This window comes from Athene noctua, chromosome 1 (genome assembly GCF_965140245.1).
Source record: "Athene noctua chromosome 1, bAthNoc1.hap1.1, whole genome shotgun sequence".
NCBI classification, from domain to species: domain Eukaryota; kingdom Metazoa; phylum Chordata; class Aves; order Strigiformes; family Strigidae; genus Athene; species Athene noctua.
In genome coordinates this window covers 255,996,658-256,021,102 of record NC_134037.1, presented here as the reverse complement: position 1 = coordinate 256,021,102, position 24,445 = coordinate 255,996,658, and the positions used below count along the sequence as shown (strand labels likewise).

General features: G+C 39.0%; 1 protein-coding gene across 1 annotated transcript; it reads right to left on the bottom strand.

Annotated features, from left to right (window-relative positions):
- Positions 1 to 473: 473 nt before the first annotated feature.
- Positions 474 to 21,424, bottom strand: RAB38 (RAB38, member RAS oncogene family). The gene is made up of 3 exons (XM_074932617.1): positions 21,161 to 21,424; positions 12,291 to 12,571; positions 474 to 698 (listed from the first exon to the last, which is right to left on the bottom strand). Exons 1-3 carry the CDS (start codon positions 21,363 to 21,365, stop codon positions 546 to 548), a joined length of 639 nt encoding a protein of 212 aa, XP_074788718.1. The 5' UTR covers positions 21,366 to 21,424; the 3' UTR covers positions 474 to 545.
- Positions 21,425 to 24,445: the final 3,021 nt, after the last annotated feature.

Genomic DNA, 24,445 nt, shown 5'->3' with positions numbered 1-24,445 from the left:
CAATGGGAAGATTTCAGTGTGAGTGTTGTCTCTTTCTGAACAGTTATATTTTCATTGTCATCATCATCTTCCTCATATGAAACAAGATCATTCAAGTTTGAGGGGTGACAAAACAATGTAATGATGATGGTTGCCTGGTCAAAGTATTGAGAAGACAGGCTGAAGGAGCAATGGAAAAGCAGGGTATTGCTGCAGACACATCATGAGCTTTCAGAAACCACATTGCAAAGAAATCGGTTTTGATATCACTGGTGCTGCTATCCAACTGGGAAAACGCAGCCATCACAAGTCTTTTCTGACCAGTAGTTAAAGACAGTTTTGAATAGTTGCTATCAATGAACAGTTCATAATAAATTTTAGCTGTCAAAAAATTATGGGAAATTTAAGATTAAATTTAAATTTAATTTAATCTTATTAAATTTAATTTAATATATTTCTTTAGAAAATGGCAATCTGCTTTTGGACAATCTGGGCAGGCTGGGTACATTGGATAAAGTATAAATTGTGAATCAGTTGTTCAGCTCTTCTGATAGTCTGGAAGTCTCTTAGGATTTAAAGCAAGCTGAACAACTGACAATCTTGGAGGAATTCAAGTGTGGTTTTATAATATCTGGTTCAACAGACTGAACTGGATCACTCTCACTAGCAATTATGTGTTTCACCAAGCATCTGGAAGCTTCATTGATGTTTATATTTTCCTGCAAGTGAAAGAGAAAGAGAGGTTGATTAGTCAATATTAATTACACCACATCATATATTTCCTGTGCATAATTAAACTTTTCTCTAGGCAACATCAAAAGTTTACTTTCCTTAATAAACAGCTTACAAAAATTGTCTGTGAAGTAAAGCTCCAGAGTTCATATTTCACTACTTGAATAACAGTTACTCTGATTTTCAAATTATTAATTACCTATCAGCAATCACAGTCATCAATAGCACCTATTTTTTAAAGCCTTTTCCAGTTACAGGAAGATTTCTGTATACAATGCTCACAATGAAACAAACCTGTAATGAACTAAATTAACTGAATAAATGATACAATCTCAAGTTATTCACAAAACAGTAAAAGTTCTATGTCATTCAGAGTCGTAGAATGATTGAATAGAATCACAGAATGGTTTGGGTTGGAAGGGACCTTAAAGATCATCTAGTTCCAAACCCCTGCCATGGGCAGGGACACCTCCCACTAGCCCAGGTTGCCCAAAGCCCCGTCCAACCTGGCCTTGAACCCTTCCAGGGAGGGGGCAGCCACAGCTTCTCTGGCCAACCTGTGCCAGGGCCTCACCACCTTCACAGGGAAGAATTTCTTCCTTATAGCTAACCCAGATCTACCCTCTCTGAGTTTAACACTGTTACCCATTGTCCTATCACTACACTCCCTGATCAAGAGTCCCTCCCCATCTTTCCTGCTCTAAGGTCTCCCCGGAGCCTTCTCTTCTCCAGGCTGAACACCCCCAACTCTCTCAGCCTGTCCGCACAGGGGAGGTGCTCCAGCCCCCTGAGCATCTTTGCAACCTCCTCTGGGCCCCCTCAAACAGGTCCATGTCCTTGTTATGCTGAGGGACCCAGAGCTGAACACAGCACTGCAGGTGGGGTCTCATGAGAGCAGAATCACCTCCCTAGAGCTGCTGGCCACACTTCTCTTGATGCAGCCCAGGATACAGTGGTCATCACATTTTTTGTTGAGGCTGTTTTATCTCCAATGTACTTCTTCAGAAGATACGTATCACCATTGGTTTCATTTGTAAGACAGAAATCATCACTCTAGGGGTTTAGAATGAAAGGCAAAGCACATATTTTTCTACATGTGCCTTACTTCAACAGCACATTTAACTTGCAGCAACCCTTACTCTAGAATAAGCAAAGCTGAACAGCCTGATCAGTGAGACACAGCTCAGCACAGCATAGAAAATAAGCAGTACTACTGAGTAAGGATTTTTTTTTTTAATCACAGCCACAAAAATATTTGGAATGAAAAGTCAGGCTTTCTGGCATAAAAGCTACTCTTCTACTCTAACTATTGGCATTGATTACTTATTTTATATGACAGGAGATAGAAACCTCACTGTAGCTTCAAACTGCTGGGAAATCGTATCACACACCCACATGCTTACATACAGAAATGCATACAAATATATATATATTTACGTATATGCACATATTCCTCTTGCTCCATAAAGATTATGCTTTTATTTGCAATCTAAGATTACCCAGGTTTCCAAGCTAAATCTGGAGCCTGTTGTACTGAGACCATAAACACCCATGCACACAATACTGTGAAGTTTACCTTCAGCAAATGCTCAGTATCAATTCAGCCTAATTGATACAACAACCTGTAAAATTTAACGTCAAACTCTTTTTTTTTTTTTGTATGTGTATGTTCAAAAAAAGTCAGATGAGATATTTAAGTATGAAGTTTAGCTATAAAAGAAAGAAGCCAAAGTACAGACATGTGTGTTTCAGTAGAGATAGTACAACTGTATGAAGATCTAAAACCAAAGTAATGGATTCTGAGAGGCTGATTTCTAATCCCCGTGAAATCAACAGAAAAGCTCCACAAACTCCATTGACCATCCCTTTGCACCACAGTAAACAACTGAAGTCTGGGGATTTAAATGAAAATCTTAATTAGTGCCAAGATATCACAGGTTTCTTCAGTTACACAAGTGAACACAAATATTTGATCTTTGGCCTGTAAAGAATACCAGTTGGTTGTAAAAAGTCAAATCTTTAGACAAGTCATTTACATACTAACCTCTAAAAAGTAATACAGAGCTGGAAATCAGCTCCTTACTGAGATGTTACCATGTTGCTGTATCACATGGCTCTCTCAGACCAGACAAGCAAATTCCTCAAGCATACACCAAGACTTTTTTCAGAACATTGTGAATTTTTTTTTAGAAAAAATAGACAATGATGAATATCTTTCAGTACAGCTTAGAAAGCTGAAGAAAAAACAGGATTGTTAAATGAACAGAAACACATATGTAAAAATCTTTTGCATTGTGTTTTCCTTTATTAGTGGACAAATAAGCATTTCATTTACCTATGTGCTGCTTCTCTCTTGGGATGGCAGTACTCATTTTTTCAATAATGTTTTAGGGACTATCTGAGATTGTGTCCAAATTGGTTAATGTTCAGATTTATTAACAGAAACCCTCTTTGTCAGAAGCTTAAGATTAAGATTTTATAAGAGTTGGAAAGGGGGAAAGAAGAAGGAGCCCAAGCCCACAAAAACATTAAATGGGTATAACTGGACAACCCTCATCCCTACTGGTGATGGATGGAAGTCCATGTGTCAGACCCAATCCAAAAATTCAGAAGGAAAAAAAACATGTTGTTTTACTTCAGCCAGAACCCAAAACAAAGTGAAACTGGATTATTAAACCTCTTTTTAAACCTCTATAGTCTTAGGGGTAAGAAAGCCAAATTTGAACACGCAAATATTCTTTTGACATAAAAAGTCAAAATATTTAGTTTTGGGAATATGAAAAATAGAAGCTTCTCTTTTTTCTGCATTGCTTTTTCTCCTTTTTAATTAAATGTTTTACCAAATTTGATCCATATCCTTTAATATATTTTTAATTACATCTTAGATAGAGTTTGCTGTTTCCCTGGTAGGTGTCTGCCCAGATCTACTAAATATCTGTGAAGTAGGATTAAATACAGATAGATACCATCCCCAGCAATGGCCATTACACCTGAAAAGGCTTCTGCTTTCAGCCCATGCCCACCTTCCTCTCTTCCAGGGTACCATCCCTTCACATGTGCCTGCTGAAGTTTATGTTATTGAGCTCTTACTTCTTCAAGCAAAATGTGCTGGTTTACGAGGATTCACTATTTAAAACATTTTCACCCATGTGATTAAAAATCTGCCTTTTGTTCTGTATGAGAGGAAAGGAATAAAAGTCCTGTCCTGTGTTGGAACAGAGCAGCATTTTCTCATCCTGAACATAAGCTGTGTGGATGAAAATTTCCGCTGGGGTACAAGAGGAGCAAGAAAGAAAGGGTGACCCCAGCAGGCAGCACAGCTGGTTTTGAGCTTGCATCTGGCTTCAGCCTTCTCCCATGGTTCAGATGACAGCTGGTACATGGTACAGATGCGAAATGGCATGTTAAATCACTCACTGCAAGGAGCTTGTGCTCATGCCCACAAAGCAACTCCTGCTGTTCCAGCTCCATGCCTTGACTGCTTTCCTTTCTGAGGCAACTACTGCCTTTTGTTACAATCCTAATCCTATGGTGTCTACTCCATGTCCTAGGTCTGTGGATCAGACATTGCTGTATTCTGGTCTGTCTAATGAAATATTGATTTCTGCACCTCTCCTACAGTGTGTTTTGCAAAAGAAAAATCAATATTCTCCTAGGCAGTGAAGCAGCTGCAGACCGTAGAAGGTGATCTGCTATCCAAACAGAGATGCCCAGAGACCTGGCAATTTTAGAGAGCAGGAGGTGTTGAAAGGCAATCTAGGGAAGGACATAGAAAAAGGAGCAGGCGAAAATCCACCCAAGAAGTACAAAGAAAACAGTAATCAGAGCGTAAGATTGGACAGAAAGGAATAATCACAAACATCTTGCTATTTGTACTGAAACTCAGAAAGAGTGCCAATTATGACTAAACCCCAAATTAATTATATTTAAAAAAAAAAGAAATAGGTGAGATGACAGAGTGAAATGATGTCGTTCAGTGGGTCTCTGTGTTGAAATGCATTAAATATAATCTCTCTTGTGGTGTTTGTTCTACACAAAACATCACAGGAATTGTGATGATTGTTGCAGTTCAGACTGCAACCTTCCCTTCCCTTCCCTTCCCTTCCCTTCCCTTCCCTTCCCTTCCCTTCCCTTCCCTTCCCTTCCCTTCCCTTCCCTTCCCTTCCCTTCCCTTCCCTTCCCTTCCCTTCCCTTCCCTTCCCTTCCCTTCCCTTCCCTTCCCTTCCCTCTCCCTCTCCCTCTCCCTCTCCCTTCTTTTTTTTTTGGCATTTTACTAACTTCCTATCATGTTCTGAGCAAATTCTTTTGATCATACTGAGGGGTTTACTCTGCCTCCTTGGTGGAGCCACTTCTGAACATCAAGATGTTCAGGGGTTATCTAGCTCTTGGCATGGTACTAGATGCACCTGTAGTGTTGTAGCTTGTTTTCCAGACTTCTCTGAAGTCACTTTTACCTTCACAGTTCTTCAAATGTGGGCGAAGGTCTGTCTACCTATACTATTCTTAAGGCTGCTATTACTCAGCACTGCATCTTTGATATGTTTATCTACACAGCATCTTTCTGTGACAGGGAAAAGATGCCATGGCTATTTATCAAATGGAGAAAAAGCAGAGTCCCAAACAGAGGAAACTGCATGAAACCTGGTTCAGCACATGGTGGCTAGTTGGAAAGTGGGAAATGGCATAGCTTGAAGTCTTATGATAAGGTAGGAACGCAACACCTTTCTTTTCTAAGGCTTGTGGGAGAGATTTCACTGCAAGACCAAAAAGGAAGGAGCTTATACACATTACGGTGCCTTTGTCACTGTTCTGCTTTTGCTGTACTCCTCACACTGACATCTGGATTGATCATGATAGCTTTTATGAAACCTTTTCCTGGGCATCTCCCCTTCCCCTGTCCCCTGAGGTGCCTGACCCTTTTCTGTGACTTTTGTGCCTTAGTAAGCCCCAGCACCTGAAAGACACTATCGCAGTCTGTGTGATGCAAGAACTAAGCTGTGAATGCAGCCCTAAGTGACCCTGCATCCACCTGCCAATGCCAGAGCAAGGACCTGAACCTAGCTCCTGCAGTGATGTCTGACTATTTCAGTCTTTCTCTTGCCCCCACCAAGAAGGAATGCAAAAGTGAAAACCATCACATGTTACTCTTTATTCTCTTACCAAGCAAAGCAAGGCAAAGAAAATAACTTTGACCAATCTCTGAAAGCCAGAAAGGAACACTGGAAGACACAAATGAAATTACAGTTTGCTTTGTAGATGGATCTCCTTCAAATATATCTTTTCAAAGAGCAATTTTACGGAAACAATAGCAACTTGAGTCAGGGCAGGAAAGTCGCATCATTTAAAACCTTAGAACCTATTGCTATGGGAAATAATGTTGTAGTCTTGTAATGCAACAATCAACTGAAAGAAAAATAAATACTTCATTGAACGTGTCTCAAAGCAGTACACAAGCCCAGCGAGCTTCTTTACATGCTGTATTGCCTTCCCCCGTATCTGTCATCTCTAATGCAGATGCAGAACATTAACATTTAGAGCATTCCCTTTTAATATATGAAATATGTCCCCTCAGACTAGACAGGCTCTTAGCTCTTTACAGAAGAAAAAAGGCCTCTGCTAGTTTTATGAGCCTGTCTCACCCGATTCTTTCATTCTTTCTTTGCCATGCAGATATCTTAGATTTGTCTGCCTGGTTGTTTTCTGGAATAAAACTGCTCCCTTTCTACATTTAAGTAGTTGCTTTCTCTGACTGAATCTGCTGCTTCTGAGTCTTACCTTGAAAGTCAGGGTGAAGAACAGCTTGTATGCAGGCTTAGCTACCTAACATGGGCACTTGGGGAGGTCTAAGCCAGCACCACTTAGAGAAATGATCTTAGACTCTACTACTGTAGTTGAAGGAAATCAACTTCCCTAAAGTAAACATTTACAAAATCTGAAATATTCAGGTATTAGATGGGAACCTAGTGAGAACCACATAACTTTCGCATTTTGTTTCTATAATGCACTAAAATCCAGGAACAGGGAAATTACTTTCAAGATGTTTTAACCTGCACTCCCCTGGAGCAAGTAATCTGAGGGAATGGCTCCACATGCTCCCTCAGCAGAGTTCCCTTGGAAACCACTGGCAGCAGAGCCTTATTAAGACATGCTGTATTGCTGTGGTTGTGTTTCTAGGAAAACACAACTATACAAGTTAAAAGCCATCATGAACTTCATGGATATGAAGTGCTCTGACTGCAACCCTGAGAACAAGGTAATTTCCGTGACTGATTTCTTAGAGCTGGTTGGATATTCTGCAACAAAATTGTTCGACTAAATGACCTTCAACCTCAACATTTTGTGATTTTGTGAATTTCCAAGTTTTGGCCAGCACTAAATAACATATTTCATACAAGTGATCCAGAGAAATATAGGACAGCTTTAATACCTGTAGGATAATCTGAATCAACTCCTTTTAGTTTCCGGAAACAAATTGCAGAGGATTCTACACAGAGTGGCTGAAACTGAACTAAAAGTTTCTGCTTTAGGTGTCAGCTAATTTCTTCATTTATGGCAGTAACTGAAATATTTTCTAAGGTTCTGTGCAGTGATATTAATTAGATTTTTAAAATTTATTTATTTTTGAGTGAATTAAAAAGACAGTGTAGGGATCCATACATCCCTAGTTGGGGCTGGCAGTCTCAGATGGATTGCTTTGGTTTTAGTTATCAAATCAGATTAGCTGTAGTGTGTCAGCCTAATTCAAATACACGTCCAAACTAGTTTGTCTTTATGGAAATCAAAACCACATATCCTGTTCCTCTAAAAGTCTACCATATAGCTAGTTTTTTTCAACTTTCATAATAATTGTCCAGTCAGAAGTACTGAAGAATTTGTGATTTAAACAAGGGTTAGGGGAGCTTGGTTTGTTCACAGAGCTCACTTGTTAAGAGGAGCAGAATCGCTGTCCTTGCTTTGTGGAAGAAGAGGCTAGATAAGAGCTGACAATGAGTTTCTGAAGGTCACCTGGTAGATCAGTGGCAAAGAGGACTCCTGATTCTTAGCCCAGCATTTGGGCACTATGACACACTGTGAACTGCCTCCCAGACAAAAGCCGGAGAAAGGACACGTTATTATCCACATCTGCAAGAGGAGGAAAGATTCTGTAACTTTCAAATAGGAAACAAATTCAAATAGGATGTGTCCAAATAGCCCAGAGACTCAGTGCTCTTCTAGTCTCCAGACCACAATGCTCAGCAGACAAGGTGATATGTGCTTAACCTAGATTGGTGAGGTTCTGAAAAGCACAACTACCAGCCCTTCTGGGAAATTTGGACAAAACATTAATAGTTTTTCACCTAATTTTTTATTGCTGGAAGGAGAATTGCAGCAGGGAAAAGAGAACTCAGGCATAATCACATCACAGCTATGGTCAGTCATAAGGTATTTCAAGTTATTTCTGAAGTAGGTATTTTCAAGCACATTTAGCTTTGCCTGACTTGTCTATTTTGATGCACAAGTTCCGTTTTCATTATAAAGTGATAATAAGCTTGAAATTGCTGCTTTTCTAATCCAAGTCAAAAGCTTGCCTCTTTGAACTAAGAACAGTGGTGAAAACAGTTTAAAGGCTTGGAAATGTGAACTCTCAGCTACTCTGGCCACATGCTGGATAATACAATCTGTGACAGGAAGGAGAAATTTTCTTCCTTTAAAAAAATGCATCTTTCACAATAGTTGTGGTCACAAAATTTATTAAAGAATTTACTATTAAGGGTTATTTTGTGACTGTCTAGTGATGTGCCTTTGAGACTGCAATCAAAATGAGCAAACTAAATATGCATATTATAAGAGAACAAGTTCTCCACTAGATATATGATGAATTGTATAATTTGTGACTATACTACATTGTGCTGTTGCCCAACAAGGCCCTTACATTGCAGACTATCAGAACAAATTCTTCTACCTTTGTAGGGAGCAGAAAATTGGAACAGGCTATTTCCTTTAGATTAATGTAAGAATCAAAACTAATACATGAGAAAGCATTAGGCGACTCAAATATTTTTTACTGAAGTTGTTAACTTAAGAGAAACAGCACCAGGGAATAATACACTGATTTTTTTTGTGTGTAATCTGACAGTATAACAGATAAAAATTTCAAACCATTGACAGCTTGAAATATGGTAGGTACATATATAGCATGCTACTTTCTGCAAGGCAACCAGAACTAAAAGATGTATTTTTATAAGTAATCACCTTTGTTTTTCTAAAATGCATAAATCATATTCAGTTTGCTCTGAAGGCTATAGCATTTCCAAGCACGTCTCCAGAAAACCTCTGGAGATCTAATTATTCCAGGATACCACAAAAAAGAGTTATTACTTATTTGAACTGCTAAAACTCCTAGCTGCAGTATGATGACTTCTCTGTCAGTGTTATTTTGTTTCAGAAAAGTCCCTATTCTGTATAGCAAACATAGCTGGGTCTTTATTTTCCCCAGACCTGAGTTCAATTATTTAATATGCCCTAGGCTGAAAGAATACCAGGTACATGTAACATCCAATATTTTAAAATAGCAGTAATAATACCTTTTGTTTAGAAAAAAATGTGTCATTTTAATTTAGATCTTAGACCAAGTGGGGAAATTATTCTGATCTATTTTAGCCTAAATGTTGTGATTCTACCATCTTTAGTGGAATTACTCTTCTTTGCATCGTTTTAAAGTCAGGAGCTGCCAATTCTGTGTGGAAATCAGGTGTGGGGATTACAGAATAACAGATCATAGCCTTTATAGCAACAGAGAACAGTCTGGTAACACAATCATGTGTCCTCAACTCTCACTGCTCCCTTCACAGTGTTTGCAACGACAAGTCTTGTCCTAACTGGATTTCTTTCTGTTCCTACATGATTGCACTGGTAATCTGAGGACTTCTTGGGTTTCTGAGTCAAATTAAGTAAGAAGAATATATAATAGATAGATCCTTTGTTTAAAATGACTCAAAATCTTAATTTTATGTGGCTTAGAAAAACTTTAGAAACTTTTCCTCTGTTGTGATTTTTTTAAACTTTACATATCCTTTATACTTCCACAGTTCTGCCCAAGGCTGGCTCCATCATCATGGTAAAACCTCTCTGTGACCTTTGAAATTGTACATTCATTGTCTGCCATGACTTGCAATAAATGTGGTGGCTCTTTCTAAGAGGTGGGCAGGTGCTTGCTAGAGACTGATGAACGGAATTCATGGTACAGAATCCTTCCTCACAGGCCAAAGAGCAGAGACCGGCTGCATGACTTTGTTAATCCAAACCTAGAATAATGAAACTGTAGCCCTGTATCCCTTAATGTTCCATCCCATTCTCTTTGAAAGTCTTTTAGACACAGGCATTTTAAAGCAATTTGTTAGTCGTTTCACTCCACATGATTTTTGTGGTGGTTTTGCCCTCAGGCCTCAGTTTTCAGTGAATTAATTCTTGTCCCCAGGAAATGTAGAGTCACGTACATGTCAGAAATGAAGAAAAAGTAATTCTGAAGAGAACAGCCATATACAGTGTTACACATGACCGTTGAACTGGATCCCAAATACTCACAACCAGGTATTTCATGTGATTTGTGGCCTGGCAGTTAGACACCTAACAGAATCAGAATACTGGAAAAGGCAAAAGGCAAAAATATGTAATCCCTATACAAATAATAAGTTTGTCTTGTAATAATCCCCTAACTCGCCACATCTTCTACTGGCAGCTGCCATTCCAAATGCATCACTCTCTGGATTTTCTTTTTTTTTTTTTTTTTTTCCCCAATAGTTAGCTTCATGCTATAACTATCATGAAGAAGCTGATGTAAGATATCTTGGTCTCTTTCTTAAACTGGAACTAGACACTGTCCATGGTACAATTTAGGTTATCCTAGAGAGGAACACTGGATTCTAGTGGCCTCACCCAGCACAAATCAGCAGAGAACCACAGACCTGAATTCAAACCACGTTCTGCACATGCGGGAATGTGAAGCACCCTATTTGTAGAGCAAGATAATTTGCACATTGACCTAGACCAAAATGTCTCCCTAAAAATGGCATTTTGAAGAAATAGTAACTAGTTTTGAGATCCATTCAATAGGAAAGCAAAGACACTGACCACAAAGCCACAGAATCATAAAATAGTTTGGGTTGGAAGATATCTTCGAAGGCCATCTAGTCCAACCCCCCTGCCATGGACAGGGACATCTTCAACTCGATCAGGTTTCTCAGAGTCCTGTTCAACCCGACCTTGAATGTTTCCAGGGATGGGGCATCTACCACCTCTCTGGGCAACCCGTGCCAGTGTTTCACCACCCACATCATAAAAAATGTCTTCCTTGAATTTAGTTTAAATCCACCCTCTCTTAGTTTAAAACCATTACCTCTGGTACTATGGCAACAGTCCCTACTAAAAATTTTGTCCCCATTTTTCTTAAAAGCCCCCTTTAAGTACTGGAAGGTCACAATCTCAGACCAGAGTTCATGCAATGCTTGAGGCAGTCTAGGACATCCTGCTAGTCACCTGCTGTTACTTCTGCTGATTACAGGTGAGACTTTTAAAAAATATTAATGCATAAGAAGACAAGACCAGAAAAGTAAAATACAAGTATACACTACAAAAGTTCTTAGTAACTTTCATAAAGTGCTTAAAAGAATTTAAACAATTGAATGTATCATTTTGGCTTTTAGTCTGCTAACAGTCTAGGTCAAACCAGCACCAAACTGTTTACATTTAAAACATCCAAACGTTCCCCAGAATTCTTTATGATTACACCAGCTTTCATAACTGGAGAATACAATAAACACAATATCCATTGAATTGTTGTGTTTAAATCAATATTTCACATGTCAACTCTCCAAATCTTGCATGCACTGAGATTTTCTGAAAAAATCTCAAATTGTTATACAGAACCACTGTACCTTGGGTCTTTATACTCTGCAACCATCAGTGTCCTTTCTGATTTTTATCTCTATTTTCTTACAGGCACCCAGGAAATTTGTACTAAGGCCAGGAATTGAACCTCAGAGCAATTCATTTGGCACTTTGACCACTGATCTTTCCTTCCTCCCCAGATATGTGATTTTTTTGAAAAGGCTTTTGAAAATGAGTGCTTATAACAGTAAGCATCATACAAATGCTACGATAGGCTGACTTCTTTTCTGGAATCTAACACAATAAACCTATTGTCTCAGATCAACATTTCTTATACAAAGTGGTTATATAAATATTTAGACATAATGTTAACTGTTAAGAATTACGAAAAATGTCCTCATATCATTCCAAAGAGGTAACTTCTGTGCCTTGCCAAAGGTCTTCTTCCTCCCCAGGCTATTACGCAGTAAGTTGTTGACAAGTTACATAGTTAACTGCTGGCCTAGCATATTAGAGCAGCTTCATGTTACATATAATTTGCTTTTTAATAAAAGATCTAAAAGAAATAGAAAGGTATTTATTTGTGAATTCAACTTTAAGAAATTGCACCACGAGAGGAGCTTTGCAACATACACATTTTGACTGAGTGAACTATTTTAGGAACCATTTTCTCTGTACTTGGAGAAACATTTAAAAAGAAATGGAAACATTACCTTGGCTGATGTTTCAAACCAGCCCACGAACCCATTCTCTTTGCAGAACTGATCCATCTTGATGCCGTTGTTCATAAGAACGTCTATTCCCTGGTCACATTTGTTTGCTAAGAGGACTGTCGGCACAGGTTTGCCATTTGGAAGAACCAACTTAGAGTCCAAATCCTCTTTCCATTTTGTCACTGCTTCAAACGTTGCAGGTCTTGTAACATCAAAGACAATAAATGCCCCCATGGCCTCTCTGTAATATACCCTGGTCATGTTTCCAAATCTTTCCTGACCTGTGATGAAGAAAGTAAGAAGAGAAAAAAAAATACCACCTTGTAAAAATCACTGATTCCAATCTAAGTCAATATTTCACATAGCAGGCTTTCTAAGAGAACATTACTGAAAAGTAGGACTGCATTTTGTAACTCTCTGGAAAGCTATTCTTTGTCTAAATAATGGTAAGTACAATGCTAAACTCATTTGTATGAAAATGCAAGAGAGTATAGCATGGAAAAGGACTTTTAAAGCAAATATCCAAGGAAATTAAATAACTTTATGACAAGCTTGAACTTCAGTATGCAGTCTTATTAAGCTACCAGATTTCTAGGTCTGTGGACAGTACCAAGGGTCTTGGTGTACGTTACAGGACCTTAAACAGGAGTCACAAAAAATCTAGGTACCAGATTGGAAGCTCCTTGATACTGTGGTATTTTGTGGGTAACATCTATCACAATGGATCTGCTCATGCATTAAAAGGATCCTGCATAGTCTCATGTAAGTGATAATAATCAACGGTAACATAATTAAGCTCTGGAGCCATACCAGGCATTAGAGTTGTTATGAATTTACTTTTACTGGCAAACTAAAACACAGAGGTGAGAAAGGTGAATTTAAAGCCTTACAAATATGGAAAGTGTTCTAAGAAATAGCACAGCAATAGCAATATTAAGAGCTGAATTGCTCCAGTGAAAAGATCTGGGAGGAGATGTTTCACACTAGATCTGTTCAGAAGATATATGGTTTTATCTTCTGAATTCAAAGTGTTTTCTGGGAAGTTACTTATAGTATTTTTGTAAGCTAAAAATATAGTATTATATTAAAATATGGACTTTACAAATATCTTTTTATATGATTAACAGTGTAAAAATTAACACATGAAATCAGGATATGGTATGTTGATCAGCTGTGGGTTTGTTTATATATATGCTGTTTTCATAAGAACTTTGAAAAAGTGTTTCCAAGAGTTGAAATAAATTACACAAAATATTTCTTGAACTCAAAAAATATTATTTCCATTGATGTCTACTGCTGAGCTGTGATCAGAAAAAGTAGAATTATAAACTCCTGAAACACATTATGACAACAGCAGTCTTTAAGCAAGACAACTCTTGTATTTAACCATATGTTTCCAGAGAAATGTCCTATGAAAATAAACAACATTCAGTGGAAACCTATTTCTAGCCTTATTTTCTCAATGTGCACAATTTTGAGTAGGTTAGGAAGACAAGAAGATTGGAAGTCTGCCTCTGACCCTGTGGAGGCTTTATCTGATGGAAATTGTGCTGTCAAATGTAAGGCTGGGTTGAGAACTGCAGAGTGCTGATTACTGGGCTTCTAGACCATGAAGTTTCATTTAATGGAAATAGCACTGAATGTACTTATGGGGTCAACAACGTCTGTTTGTGATGTTTATCTTTGGGTTTAGGTAGTAGCTGTTGCAGCAAGGAAAAAGTCAGTCACATGATACAGAAAAAAAAAATGGATGTCTGTCCTCTACAAATTCATGTTAGATTTTTTTTTCCATTAAACAAACACTGCGTCCCATTGATAAAGCAAGTTAGAAATATACAATGTCTGGGAAATATGAGGTCATATTGAAAATTTCTTATGACTATACTTTATTAAAATGTCTTATGATTCCTATCAGTGAACTAATCAGATGAATGGCTGTCATACGCTATTCAATAATCTCCTTGTTGAGTAATTTTTTTTCATCTGCAAGAAGGTGCCTTCAATGTCTGATTAGAAGCTTAGCAGTGAGGTAAGCAGCAACATATAGAATTAATTTTTGATACATATTGTATTTCAGTGATACTTTATACTTCTCATGTAAAGTTCTTCAGATGCTTGTACTATGGATGAGATGTAGATGATGTAAAACCAGCTAAACTTGGGCTTCACGCATATTTTATCTCTTTACTGCAGAGAGACCTGGACAGGCTGGAGCCATGGGCTGAGCCCAACCGGGGGAGTTTCAATAAGGCCAAATGCCGGGGGCTGCCCTTGGGCCACAACAACCCCCAGCAGCGCTACAGGCTTGGGGAGGAGTGGCTGGAGAGCTGCCAGTCAGAGAGGGACCTGGGGGGTGATTGACAGCTGGCTGAACAGGAGCCAGCAGTGTGCCCAGGGGGCCAAGAAGGCCAATGGCATCCTGGCTTGTGTCAGCAATAGCGTGGCCAGAGGGACAGGGAAGGGATCTGACCCCTGTCCTTGGCACTGGTGAGGCCGCCCCTCGATTCCTGGGTTCAGTTTTGGGCCCCTCACTACAAAAAGGACATTGAATGACTCGAGCGTGTCCAGAGAAGGGCAACAGAGCTGGTGCAGGGTCTGGAGCACAGGTCGTTCGGGGAGCGGCTGAGGGAACTGGGGGGGTTTAGTCTGGAGAAGAGGAGGCTGAGGGGAGACCTCATCGCCCTCTACAGCTCCCTGACAGGAGGGTGCAGAGAGCTGGGGATGAGTCTCTTCAACCAAGTAGTAAGTGATAGGACAAAAGGGAATGGCCTCAAGTTGTGCCAGGGAAGGTTTAGACTGGATATTAAGAAGCATTTCTTTCCAGAAGGGGTTGTTGGGTGTTGGAAGGTGGTGGAGTCCCCATCCCTGGAGGGGTTTAAGAGTCAGGTCGACATAGCGCTGAGGGATATGGTGTAGTTGGGAACTGTCAGTGTGAGGTTAATGGTTGAACTGGATGATCTTCAGGGATCTTTTCCAACCCAGATGATTCTGTGATTCTGTGATTTATTGGGACACAGATCTCTAAGACAGGTGGGATATGTCATACAACATGAACTGAATTATTAATTTGCAGCATAAAATCATTCATCACAATTGAATTTATTAGAGGAATAAAAGGCTCTTATGATATTATATTCTGGCTAGTAGTGGCTCACAAAGTTCTGACAAATGATATGACACTTATTCCTCCTACTACTTCCCGCTGCTTTTGCAGATACTCAGGTTTTTCACTGCACAGAAAAGCTATCGTGTTTGCAAGAGCTGCTTTATGCAGGAGGGCAGAGTTCACCAATTTCCATTATCAATCACTTTAAAGAAAGAGAAAGAATGGAGGTGCTGGGTGAATAAAGAGCCTAAACCCCTTCTGAAGTGGTCTTTTTCCCCATCAGCTGCAATTAATATATGAACATACTTAGCATAAAGACATTATGCAACTTTGAATGGAAAAAGTAGTGGTTTGTAAACAGACTTTTAGGTTTATATAATTTGCATAATAGCTTTTCTTCTATTTAATTTACAGTGTGAAAAAAAGTGATCTCTGGTGTTTTCATTGTGCTTGGAGAGATGGATGTTGTATCCTATCGAGAATTCTTTTTTCCAAAGATTTTCCCTTATGTGAGCAAATACTTAATAAATGAGGTTCCTAAAACTTTTACATTTAGCAGAATAACTCATGAAAATAGTCACTGTCTGATGTATTAAAGGTGTCAGAATCTGGCCTTAGGTTTTCAGCAACACAATGGTTTAGTCTGTAATTAGGCTAAAAAATAGATCAACCATTAGGTATTCAATGGCATCTTGCAGGCAGCCTTGAACATTAGAATCTGTATTATTGCAAGAGGGACTGGGGAAGATGGGTTTTGCTTTTCATTGGAAGGGTCAGTAACTTGTGAAATGTCTGTTTGATCTGGCCCATTGTACTTTACTGCACCCCTTGCAAGGCCACTGACATCTGGCATCAAAACCCCACAAGTCTGATGCCCTTTGTTTTATGCTGGGATTCATCAGCCTTAATTTAAATTCCAAAAAAATAACTGGGTGTATCTAAGATTAGGGTCCTTTGGTAGCCAGAGACTAAGAAGAGATATGTAGATGGCATCTTCTCAGCAAGGACAGACATTTAAGAGTGGTGACATAAACTTCCCTATGGAGGTATTTAATCTCTACCCTCAATCCCATAGTGAGCCCAGGCTGAGCATTTTATGTTCAGATTGTTCAGTACAAGATGTTTAATTGTTAAACCAGATGAATCCTACCTCACTTTGAAGTGAACCCAATGAGACCAGGGTGCCAAAGAAACAAGATTTCCATTAAAGGGAAGGACTCCTTGTCTGAATGGCACCTGTCAACACATTTATCTTAATCTCAGTGGCAGCTCTGCACCAGGGAAAGGTATCATTTCATGGTTTTAAAGTAATCAACGGCTGAATTTTCATAGTTTATAAAAATGCACCCTACATAAATCTGCCAGCATGACTTGTAAAGAAATCTACAATTTTCGCTAAGCACTATCATCTCTGATAAAGTTATAAAAACTAATCATAAAGTGCTAAAACTCATATAATTTCTACAATCTCACCCACAGCATCTGAAATATAGTACAAGATAAAAATTGAATAAAACTGCCTAATGCCCAATTTTACAATGGATTTTACTTCTTGTCACCATCCCTCATCCTAAGAGCAAAATCTTCTGGGAACCACCATGCTTTACAAAGGGCCTTTAGCCAACACTGAGAAGCTGGAAATTGCAGACAAGATTTAAACATTTTTTACCTTTCACTTTAAAAAAAAAAATCCGGAATTTTCACCCTTGAATTCAAGTCATCATCTTTATGAATTGAAATAAGCAAGCCTTGAGGTGGTGTTCACCACCCCAGAATGTGGAAAAACAGGCTGTCAGCAGGATTAGCCTCACAGATCCCACCACAAATCTATACTGAAATAAAATCACCACAGCCAGGGACTTATTTATGTTTGCAGAACAGTAATTTCAAGGTAATTTAGCCTAGAAATCACCATGACTATCTTATTTATGCATATGTACTGCAACGCTTAGCAGCCACTAAAAGCCTGACCCGCTGAGGATGTGCTGTGCCTGGCATTAGTGAACAGTCCATTTAGTCCTTCTGGAGCATAACAGTCTTAAAAACTTTACTACTGCAGAGGCATTTGCCTGTATCTGTGCAAAGACTGCCGTTTTGAAGGTGGAAACCGCAGGGAAAGGAAAAGAAACTCTTTTGTCACTACTGGTATTGTGTGGATGTCTCCGATGCATTGGTCCAACTCTATGAGATGAGAACCAGTCTTCTAAAAGCAAACCAACATATTTTTGGTAGCAATGAATATTCCAGCCCACACATACACAGCAAGAGGGATAAAGGTGATGCTGACACGGCTGTGAAAAAGAAGCAGGGGAGGGGGAAGGCTCTGAAGTGTTGCTCTCTGCCCTCCTCTGCACTCACAAGCTGCTCCATGCAGTAAATCTGCAGCTAAAGCCCATCTTCAGAGAAATCTCCGGGCTGTGTGGACATGAAACACGGACTGTAGCACTGAGAGCAGCCTTGCAGAGAAGTGAATAGCAAATACACCCGGATCTGCTGTCTGCAGTAATTGGTTTCTTCAAAAGCTGTCTCAGCCTTACACCTACAGGGCCACTGCCACCACAACAGTCTTGCTCAAAATATGACTAAGAGTTTCTTTTAAAGCTTTACTTCTAACAATATGTTAATGAATTTAAAGGATACTCATACAGAGGCAGCAGAAAAGGTAAGGAAATTAAAAAAAAAAAAAAAAAAATGACCAAGGAGGATTTAAAGATTCATAACACAGCAGTAGAGGTGATGGCACATTTCTACAGGGACGCAAACATCAAAACTGAGAATTTTGGACATTCAATGAAATAAAATGGAACTGTTATGAGGAAATTAAAGACAAGGAGAATTTTTTGTATAAATCTCCTCCCACACACAATAGTGAAAATTCAGTCACTTGAAACTCAGGCATTTCGCTGAATCAGACATAAATTCATAGATTTTAATGCCAGTGTGTTGTTACAGGTATCATAATATCATAAACCATGAAGCTTGGTCCAATTATTCCTGTCTAAGACCTATAGCTTCAGGAATATATTATCGGTTTAAAACCCCCAAGTCTTAATGTAATAATATGTGATGCAGAACCTATCTCTTCCCTGAATTATTCTAATGCTTTGTTACCATCATTGTTCAGTATTTCTTATAGTTTTGTTTACCAAATTAAAGAATACAGAAAAATATGTTACAGAAATATAAACTACATTTAACTATTAAATAAGATGGCACCACATGAACCAAAATTGCTTTTTCTTCTGATGTTTATGAGAGTAAACAAGGATAAACTGCTTGGTCCTACCAGAGCTAGAATATGTCACTTTTCCCATGAAGTCGCCATACATGTAAATCCTACTCATAATGTAGATAAACTTGACACTAGTTTTACTCAAAACGTTTTTGAGTATTTTAAGCAATTTACTACCCACTGATCCACACAGTGAAGTGCAAGGCAGAGTACACATTGCGCTTAGTAATAAGAACACTGGTTGTATAATGGAGTGGGAAGAGGGGATGTAAGAGCTGAAGTGATACCTGATGTATATATACATACACGCATACACAAGCACACACACATATATACACATGTATTCATATACCGATACATTCGCAGCATTTGCTTCCATTCAAGATGTCCTAAATGCGAAGACAACATTCTTTAGCTTGGTTAGAGACTGAAAATTTATTGCTTTATGCCCAAAGATAAATGTGACCTAATAACAGAGATTCTGCCAAAAGTGAGAGGATGTTCTGAGACCAGAGATTTTATTTTCCTTCCTGTTATTCTCACATTATTTCTGTTTTTCAAGTGGTGATATATGACCAGTCACAGCCACGATAAAACACTTCCATCCCCTCCATATTTCAAATCAGTTTTACTTCGATTTCATTTTTAAACAACTTTTTTCTCACCAGCCAGATGTTTTATTTGTGATCACTTCTATGTCAACACCATGCTGATCTGAATTCAGTCTGTTGCTTACAGAATTTATTTTCTGTGTGTAGCCAACAAATGCTAAAGCTTCTTACACATAAGTCAATAAAACTAAACAGCAACTCTTTTTATTACCGGCCACTGTCTTGACCTTCACAGAGATGCTTTGAATTGAGCAATTCATATGAAATTTAGTACTATGCTGTAATTCTCTCTGTCATGTGTGATAACTCAGAAAGCACGCTAGTCATTCAGTAGTACAACTTCGTGTAATTGCTTCTGCAGCCTGACTGAAAGCTACATCATATGATCTGCCAGCACATGATTAGTAATGTAATAAATCTCTGAAACAAGGCATGCAAATACATCCTTTAAGTCCCTGATGCATTCAGAATTTACTATTAAATGTTTTTTCTCATGCAGCAAAGTTTTGCTGGAAGTGTATGTATTTATGGCTATAATCGGTAACTTGTGAGCAATAAAAGCAATTATCTCCCCATTATTCCAACTCCTAATAAAGAAAACTGAGCACGTATGTATTTAATATCATAAACCCACAAAACTATACTGATGTGCAAAGAAGCTGGGGTTACGCATGTTTCGCATAAAGCGGTGTTGTTGCATAAGTTTTCGTACCTCGGTGCCAAATTCAGAGCTTAGACATGAGGCAGCTAAGTGTAGAAGAAAGGCACTCCCTCCACCAATAAGAATGTTAAGAATTTTCTCATTTCACTAGTTTTACTCAGTGCCATTCCAGACTGTATCACTGAACCCACAGCTCAGGCCGCAGCTGCCACAGTTGCCTAACAGCTGATACAAAGTTCACCTCTTAACAAATGTGACTTAATTTGAGTTTTTAATAAAAATACCTTCCTTTAAGCTATTGCGTTATAGCTGTACTTGGATTCCTACTACACTAAATGAAAAATGATTACTTATAGCATACAAAATATGCTGAGAAGAGAAACTTTTATTTTGTGGACTGAATCAAAAATGATTAATTCCTAGTAAGGGGGGGTGGGGGGTGGTGGCAAAAAAAGTTCTGGATTTAATTGGAAACAAATATAAAAACTCTGAAGAACTGACAACAACGTCAAATTCTGCATTTTTTAATTATGTAAGCATGCAAACATAGCTGGACTTCTTTATTCTTATTCTCCTTGTACAGAGTAAATTATCTTTTTTTGCTTGATGTTGGAAAAAGGACAAGTAAATATGAGTAAACACATTTTTAACAACCAGGATTATTGCCAAATACAAATACTTCTCTTTTCAAAGTATGTCAGAAGTTGTTTAAGTTTCATTGGGCTGAAGGAAGGAAGGTAGGAGAGAGAGGGAGTAAAGGAAGAAGGAAGGTATTTTGATAAAGCAACTTAGTGATACTTTTTCCTTATTTTTTAAACTATAAAAATGATTTTAACCATCTTATTGAACACCTGATCTCTTCCACCAAATTAAATAGCTGTAACAGGAAATTCTTGCTACTCTCCCTCTCATCAGAGACATCTGTCAGTCTAATGAGGGAAGCTGAACAGAGGCAGCTGCAGGGGAAGAACTGGGGCATTTGGAGAGAGGTGGCTGTGCCCCTACACGCATCAAAGGACCTGGGAGAAAAGGCAGGCAGGGCAGGTTTCATTCTGACACCTCTTGTCTGGGGGTCTGCTGGCTTTAGGGAAACTCCAAAATGTTAATCTGCCCATAAAGTTTTCTCTCCTCAATATCCTCTCTCTCACTGCATAGGCACTTGTAGTTTCCAACTTAAAGATCAGTACAAATTAATTTGGGTCAATATTTTGTGTCGTCTCTGGATGGGTTATAGAGCAAAGGGTTCTCCTCTGTACTCACCTGCAATATCCCAGAGCTGCAGCCGTACCACAGTCTCAGCATCCCAGCTCAGAACCTTCAAGGCAAAGTCCACCCCGATGGTGGCCCGGTAGTGGGGGGAGAAGTTCTGGTGGACATAACGTTTGATGATGCTGGTTTTGCCCACTCCCAGGTCCCCGATCACCAGCAGCTTGTAGAGGTGCTCCTTCTGACTGTGCTTCTGCATCTTTCCTGTGGCTGCGGCTGCTCCCTGCGAACTGATTGCATGCTCTGCCCGAGGAATCCTGCCAGCCCGAGGGGGGAAAGAGGGAGTGAGGAACCGGGGAGGGAAGGAGAACAAGGTAGGTGGAGGCTCTTTCCCTTTGTACGGAAGCAGGATCACCAGGTCCAGCAGCAGCCCTGCTGGGAGATGAAGTAAGCAAGGGACTGGGGGAAAAAAGTCTCCCAGAAAGTTTTGTGCGTATGTGTGTAAAGGTCAGCATGAGGTGTGTCTGGGATTAGTCTGGCTATTAAAGACTTTGCAGGAAAATTTATGCAACAGTCCTGTTCCCCGTTTCACTCCTCGCTGGAAGGACAGTGTTTGTGTTGTGCACTAGTTTTACACACTTTCTTTTAATCACTGTCTCCTTTGGTGATAATTTGTCACTGTGCTTGTTTCCAGACGTCTTTGAAATGCCAGTCACTGCAAAAAAAAAAAAAAAAAGCAGAAATCTCCTTTCAGAGGTTTCACACCTCCACTAAAGTGCAAAAATTAACCACTGTGACTTTAACTTTGGCTGTGATTTGGTTTTAATCAATGTAAGTCAGTGGGAATGCAGTTATATCACTAGAAGTGGCAGTTATAACAATATAAAGTACTTTTACAGTGTCCACACCAGGAGGGCTGTATGAATTTAATTATATTAGATACATATTTTTAAATTTCATTAACATCATTGTGATTGTCTATACCTATGACAAGCTCACATCTGCTGAATGCAGCACACAGTTTATGCTTTGTTTATTCATACAACTGGACTCTAAAATGCAAAAAATCCAGATTTATCCCATGACTCCGATAATCAGAAGTTATGAAAGCATAACAGCATTAGAGAGTATGAATGCCAATGTCTCAACAGTCCTCTGTTTTCTAGAATAAGTGATATCAAACTTGCAAACAACTGACCACATCTGAGTAAATCATTCCACTGCCATGACTGACCCTATATTTTAAATGAAGAACACAGTGACAGTTTCAATTGGCAGCTGATCTGGAGACCCCTATCCATTGCCTAGAGGTATTTGATTCTTTTAGCAGTTTTGATAGCAAACCCTCAATATTTTAATGTGTGAAACTCATTCATGAATGATATCCACATTTATTGATGATCTTGATAAAACGAAAAAAATTTAAACTTGCTGAAATATTATTTGGCAGAGTTTTTATCCAAATGTGCACTGAAATGGCATTACAACTTTGTCATCTATCCAAAAAGCTGGATTTTAGTAGACAAAGAATTCAGAACACTTATGTTATGCAATCATATATAATCAGTCTTTAAACTCAAATTTTAAAGTTTGTATATATACACACACACAAAGTGGAAACGGGTAATTCGAAGAGAAAAATGTCTTATTTTCTTGAAACTTTTTATTTTTAATGAGGCCTTTTTTCAATAAGTTAAATTATTTTTCCAGAATCAAGCTGTCATTTGTATCCTTCTGTTTGGAGAGAAAATTTTAAAGGACTTAACTGTGTTAGCTATGGACATTGTAAAAAACTACAATTTGAGAAGCAAATCAGTTACTACTATCTTTGCATGATTCAAGCTTATCATAGTTGCTACTGGTAGTGTGCGGTCTGTGAATCTTACCTCCACAGCACTGCCATGTTCGGAGAAGATCCAATACCCAAACACTTCTAAGCACTCACAGTTCCCCTCTGAAGTTGAAGATTTCTCATTTTAGAAGTTAAAAGAAGAACAGGCTGAGAGGGTTTATCAATTTAGGAAATTATTAAATTGGTGTTTTGGATAAGGTTGAATAGTTCATCTTTTATCTTTTATCTTTCTTTGATGATGGCCAGTGCTCAGTGAACAGTGCATGGAAGATCACTGTGAGCAGATACTAAGTAACTGGAGTTCTTAGGCTATTAGTAAGTGTATTTAGAGGTTGGCCTATACCCAGAAGCATGAGGCTTTACCTCTGTTCCAAAGTTTTTGTTAGCATTAGCTATAATAGCTCTGGATAATCGTGTTACTTGTTTAAATTTCCAATTCTTCTTTGAACCTGGCTAAATTCTTGGCCCCAGCAACAGCCTGGTACAATGAGCTCCTCATAGGCTTAATCAAGGTCACTCTGGGATGGCAGTACGGCTACAGGTGGGGTGTTCAGATGTGGGGTGAGTATGTAGGAGGTTTCACTGCATTTAGAGGGGTGATTTGCTGAACTAAAGTGAAGCATGGACTGAACTGACTTGCTGAGTGAAACCTGTACCCAGACCTCCTAACTCCATGGTGAACTGGATTTTATAGACACCATCTGCTGAATGCTCCCAAGGCAGAATAAAGTCCTCATCCCTGCCTTTCTTCACCTTTTTTGGAGACAGTTGCCATGTCCTGAACTATGTGTCTGTACTGGTTCGGCTTCACTGGCATCTGAAGGCAGCAGGGCAGGGAGGATGTACTGCTCATTTGCAGCTCTGCTGCAGGAATGGTAAGCACTGCCATGCAGGAAGACAGATCATTTTGGCTGGTCATGTCTTAAGCGATGATAGCAAAACTTGTTTGATGATGCCAGCTGATCCCTTCGGGCACACAACCAGGTTACTGTGACTAAAAGATTTGTTGCAGTCAGAGGTGTCCGGGGAAGTACACTTAGCCTGGAGCTGATGCAGTGCAGTCTGTTTTAGCTGAGATAATAGTTAAGAGCAGTTAATATAAACCGTATTAGCTTGCATTTGCCACCCACAGGTAGGTAGTTAGCAAGGCTCAGCTGACACAGAGTAACTTGTTCAACTGGGAGAACCAGATGGTGTCTCTGAGCACTTATTCTGCTGCTTCAGCTCCTTCGACAATGTCTAGGCCATAAGAACATGTGAACATGCTGCCAATTTAGTTGATATTTCAGTGTTTCCATTTTGGTTATCTATGTTTTCTCTGGTAAAGACATGAATTTTAAAATGTACCAAATCAATGTAAATAATAAGTAAAATCTCACGTGACATTATGTATATATCTATGGTGGTTTATTTTTGTATTTATTTTGTATTCCCTGCCTATTCACTATTCTACATAAGTGTCATCCGGTGCTCTGCTATCTCTATTT

Bases quoted from the DNA above. Each gene is read 5' to 3' on its own strand.
- RAB38 (XM_074932617.1), bottom strand. From the start codon at position 21,365: ATGCAGAAGCACAGTCAGAAGGAGCACCTCTACAAGCTGCTGGTGATC. The intron at 12,572-21,160 runs GTGAGTACAGAG...TCTTCATCACAG, and splicing joins GCAGCTCTGGGATATTGCAG to GTCAGGAAAGATTTGGAAAC. The intron at 699-12,290 runs GTAATGTTTCCA...TTTCACTTGCAG, and splicing joins GGTTTGAAACATCAGCCAAG to GAAAATATAAACATCAATGA.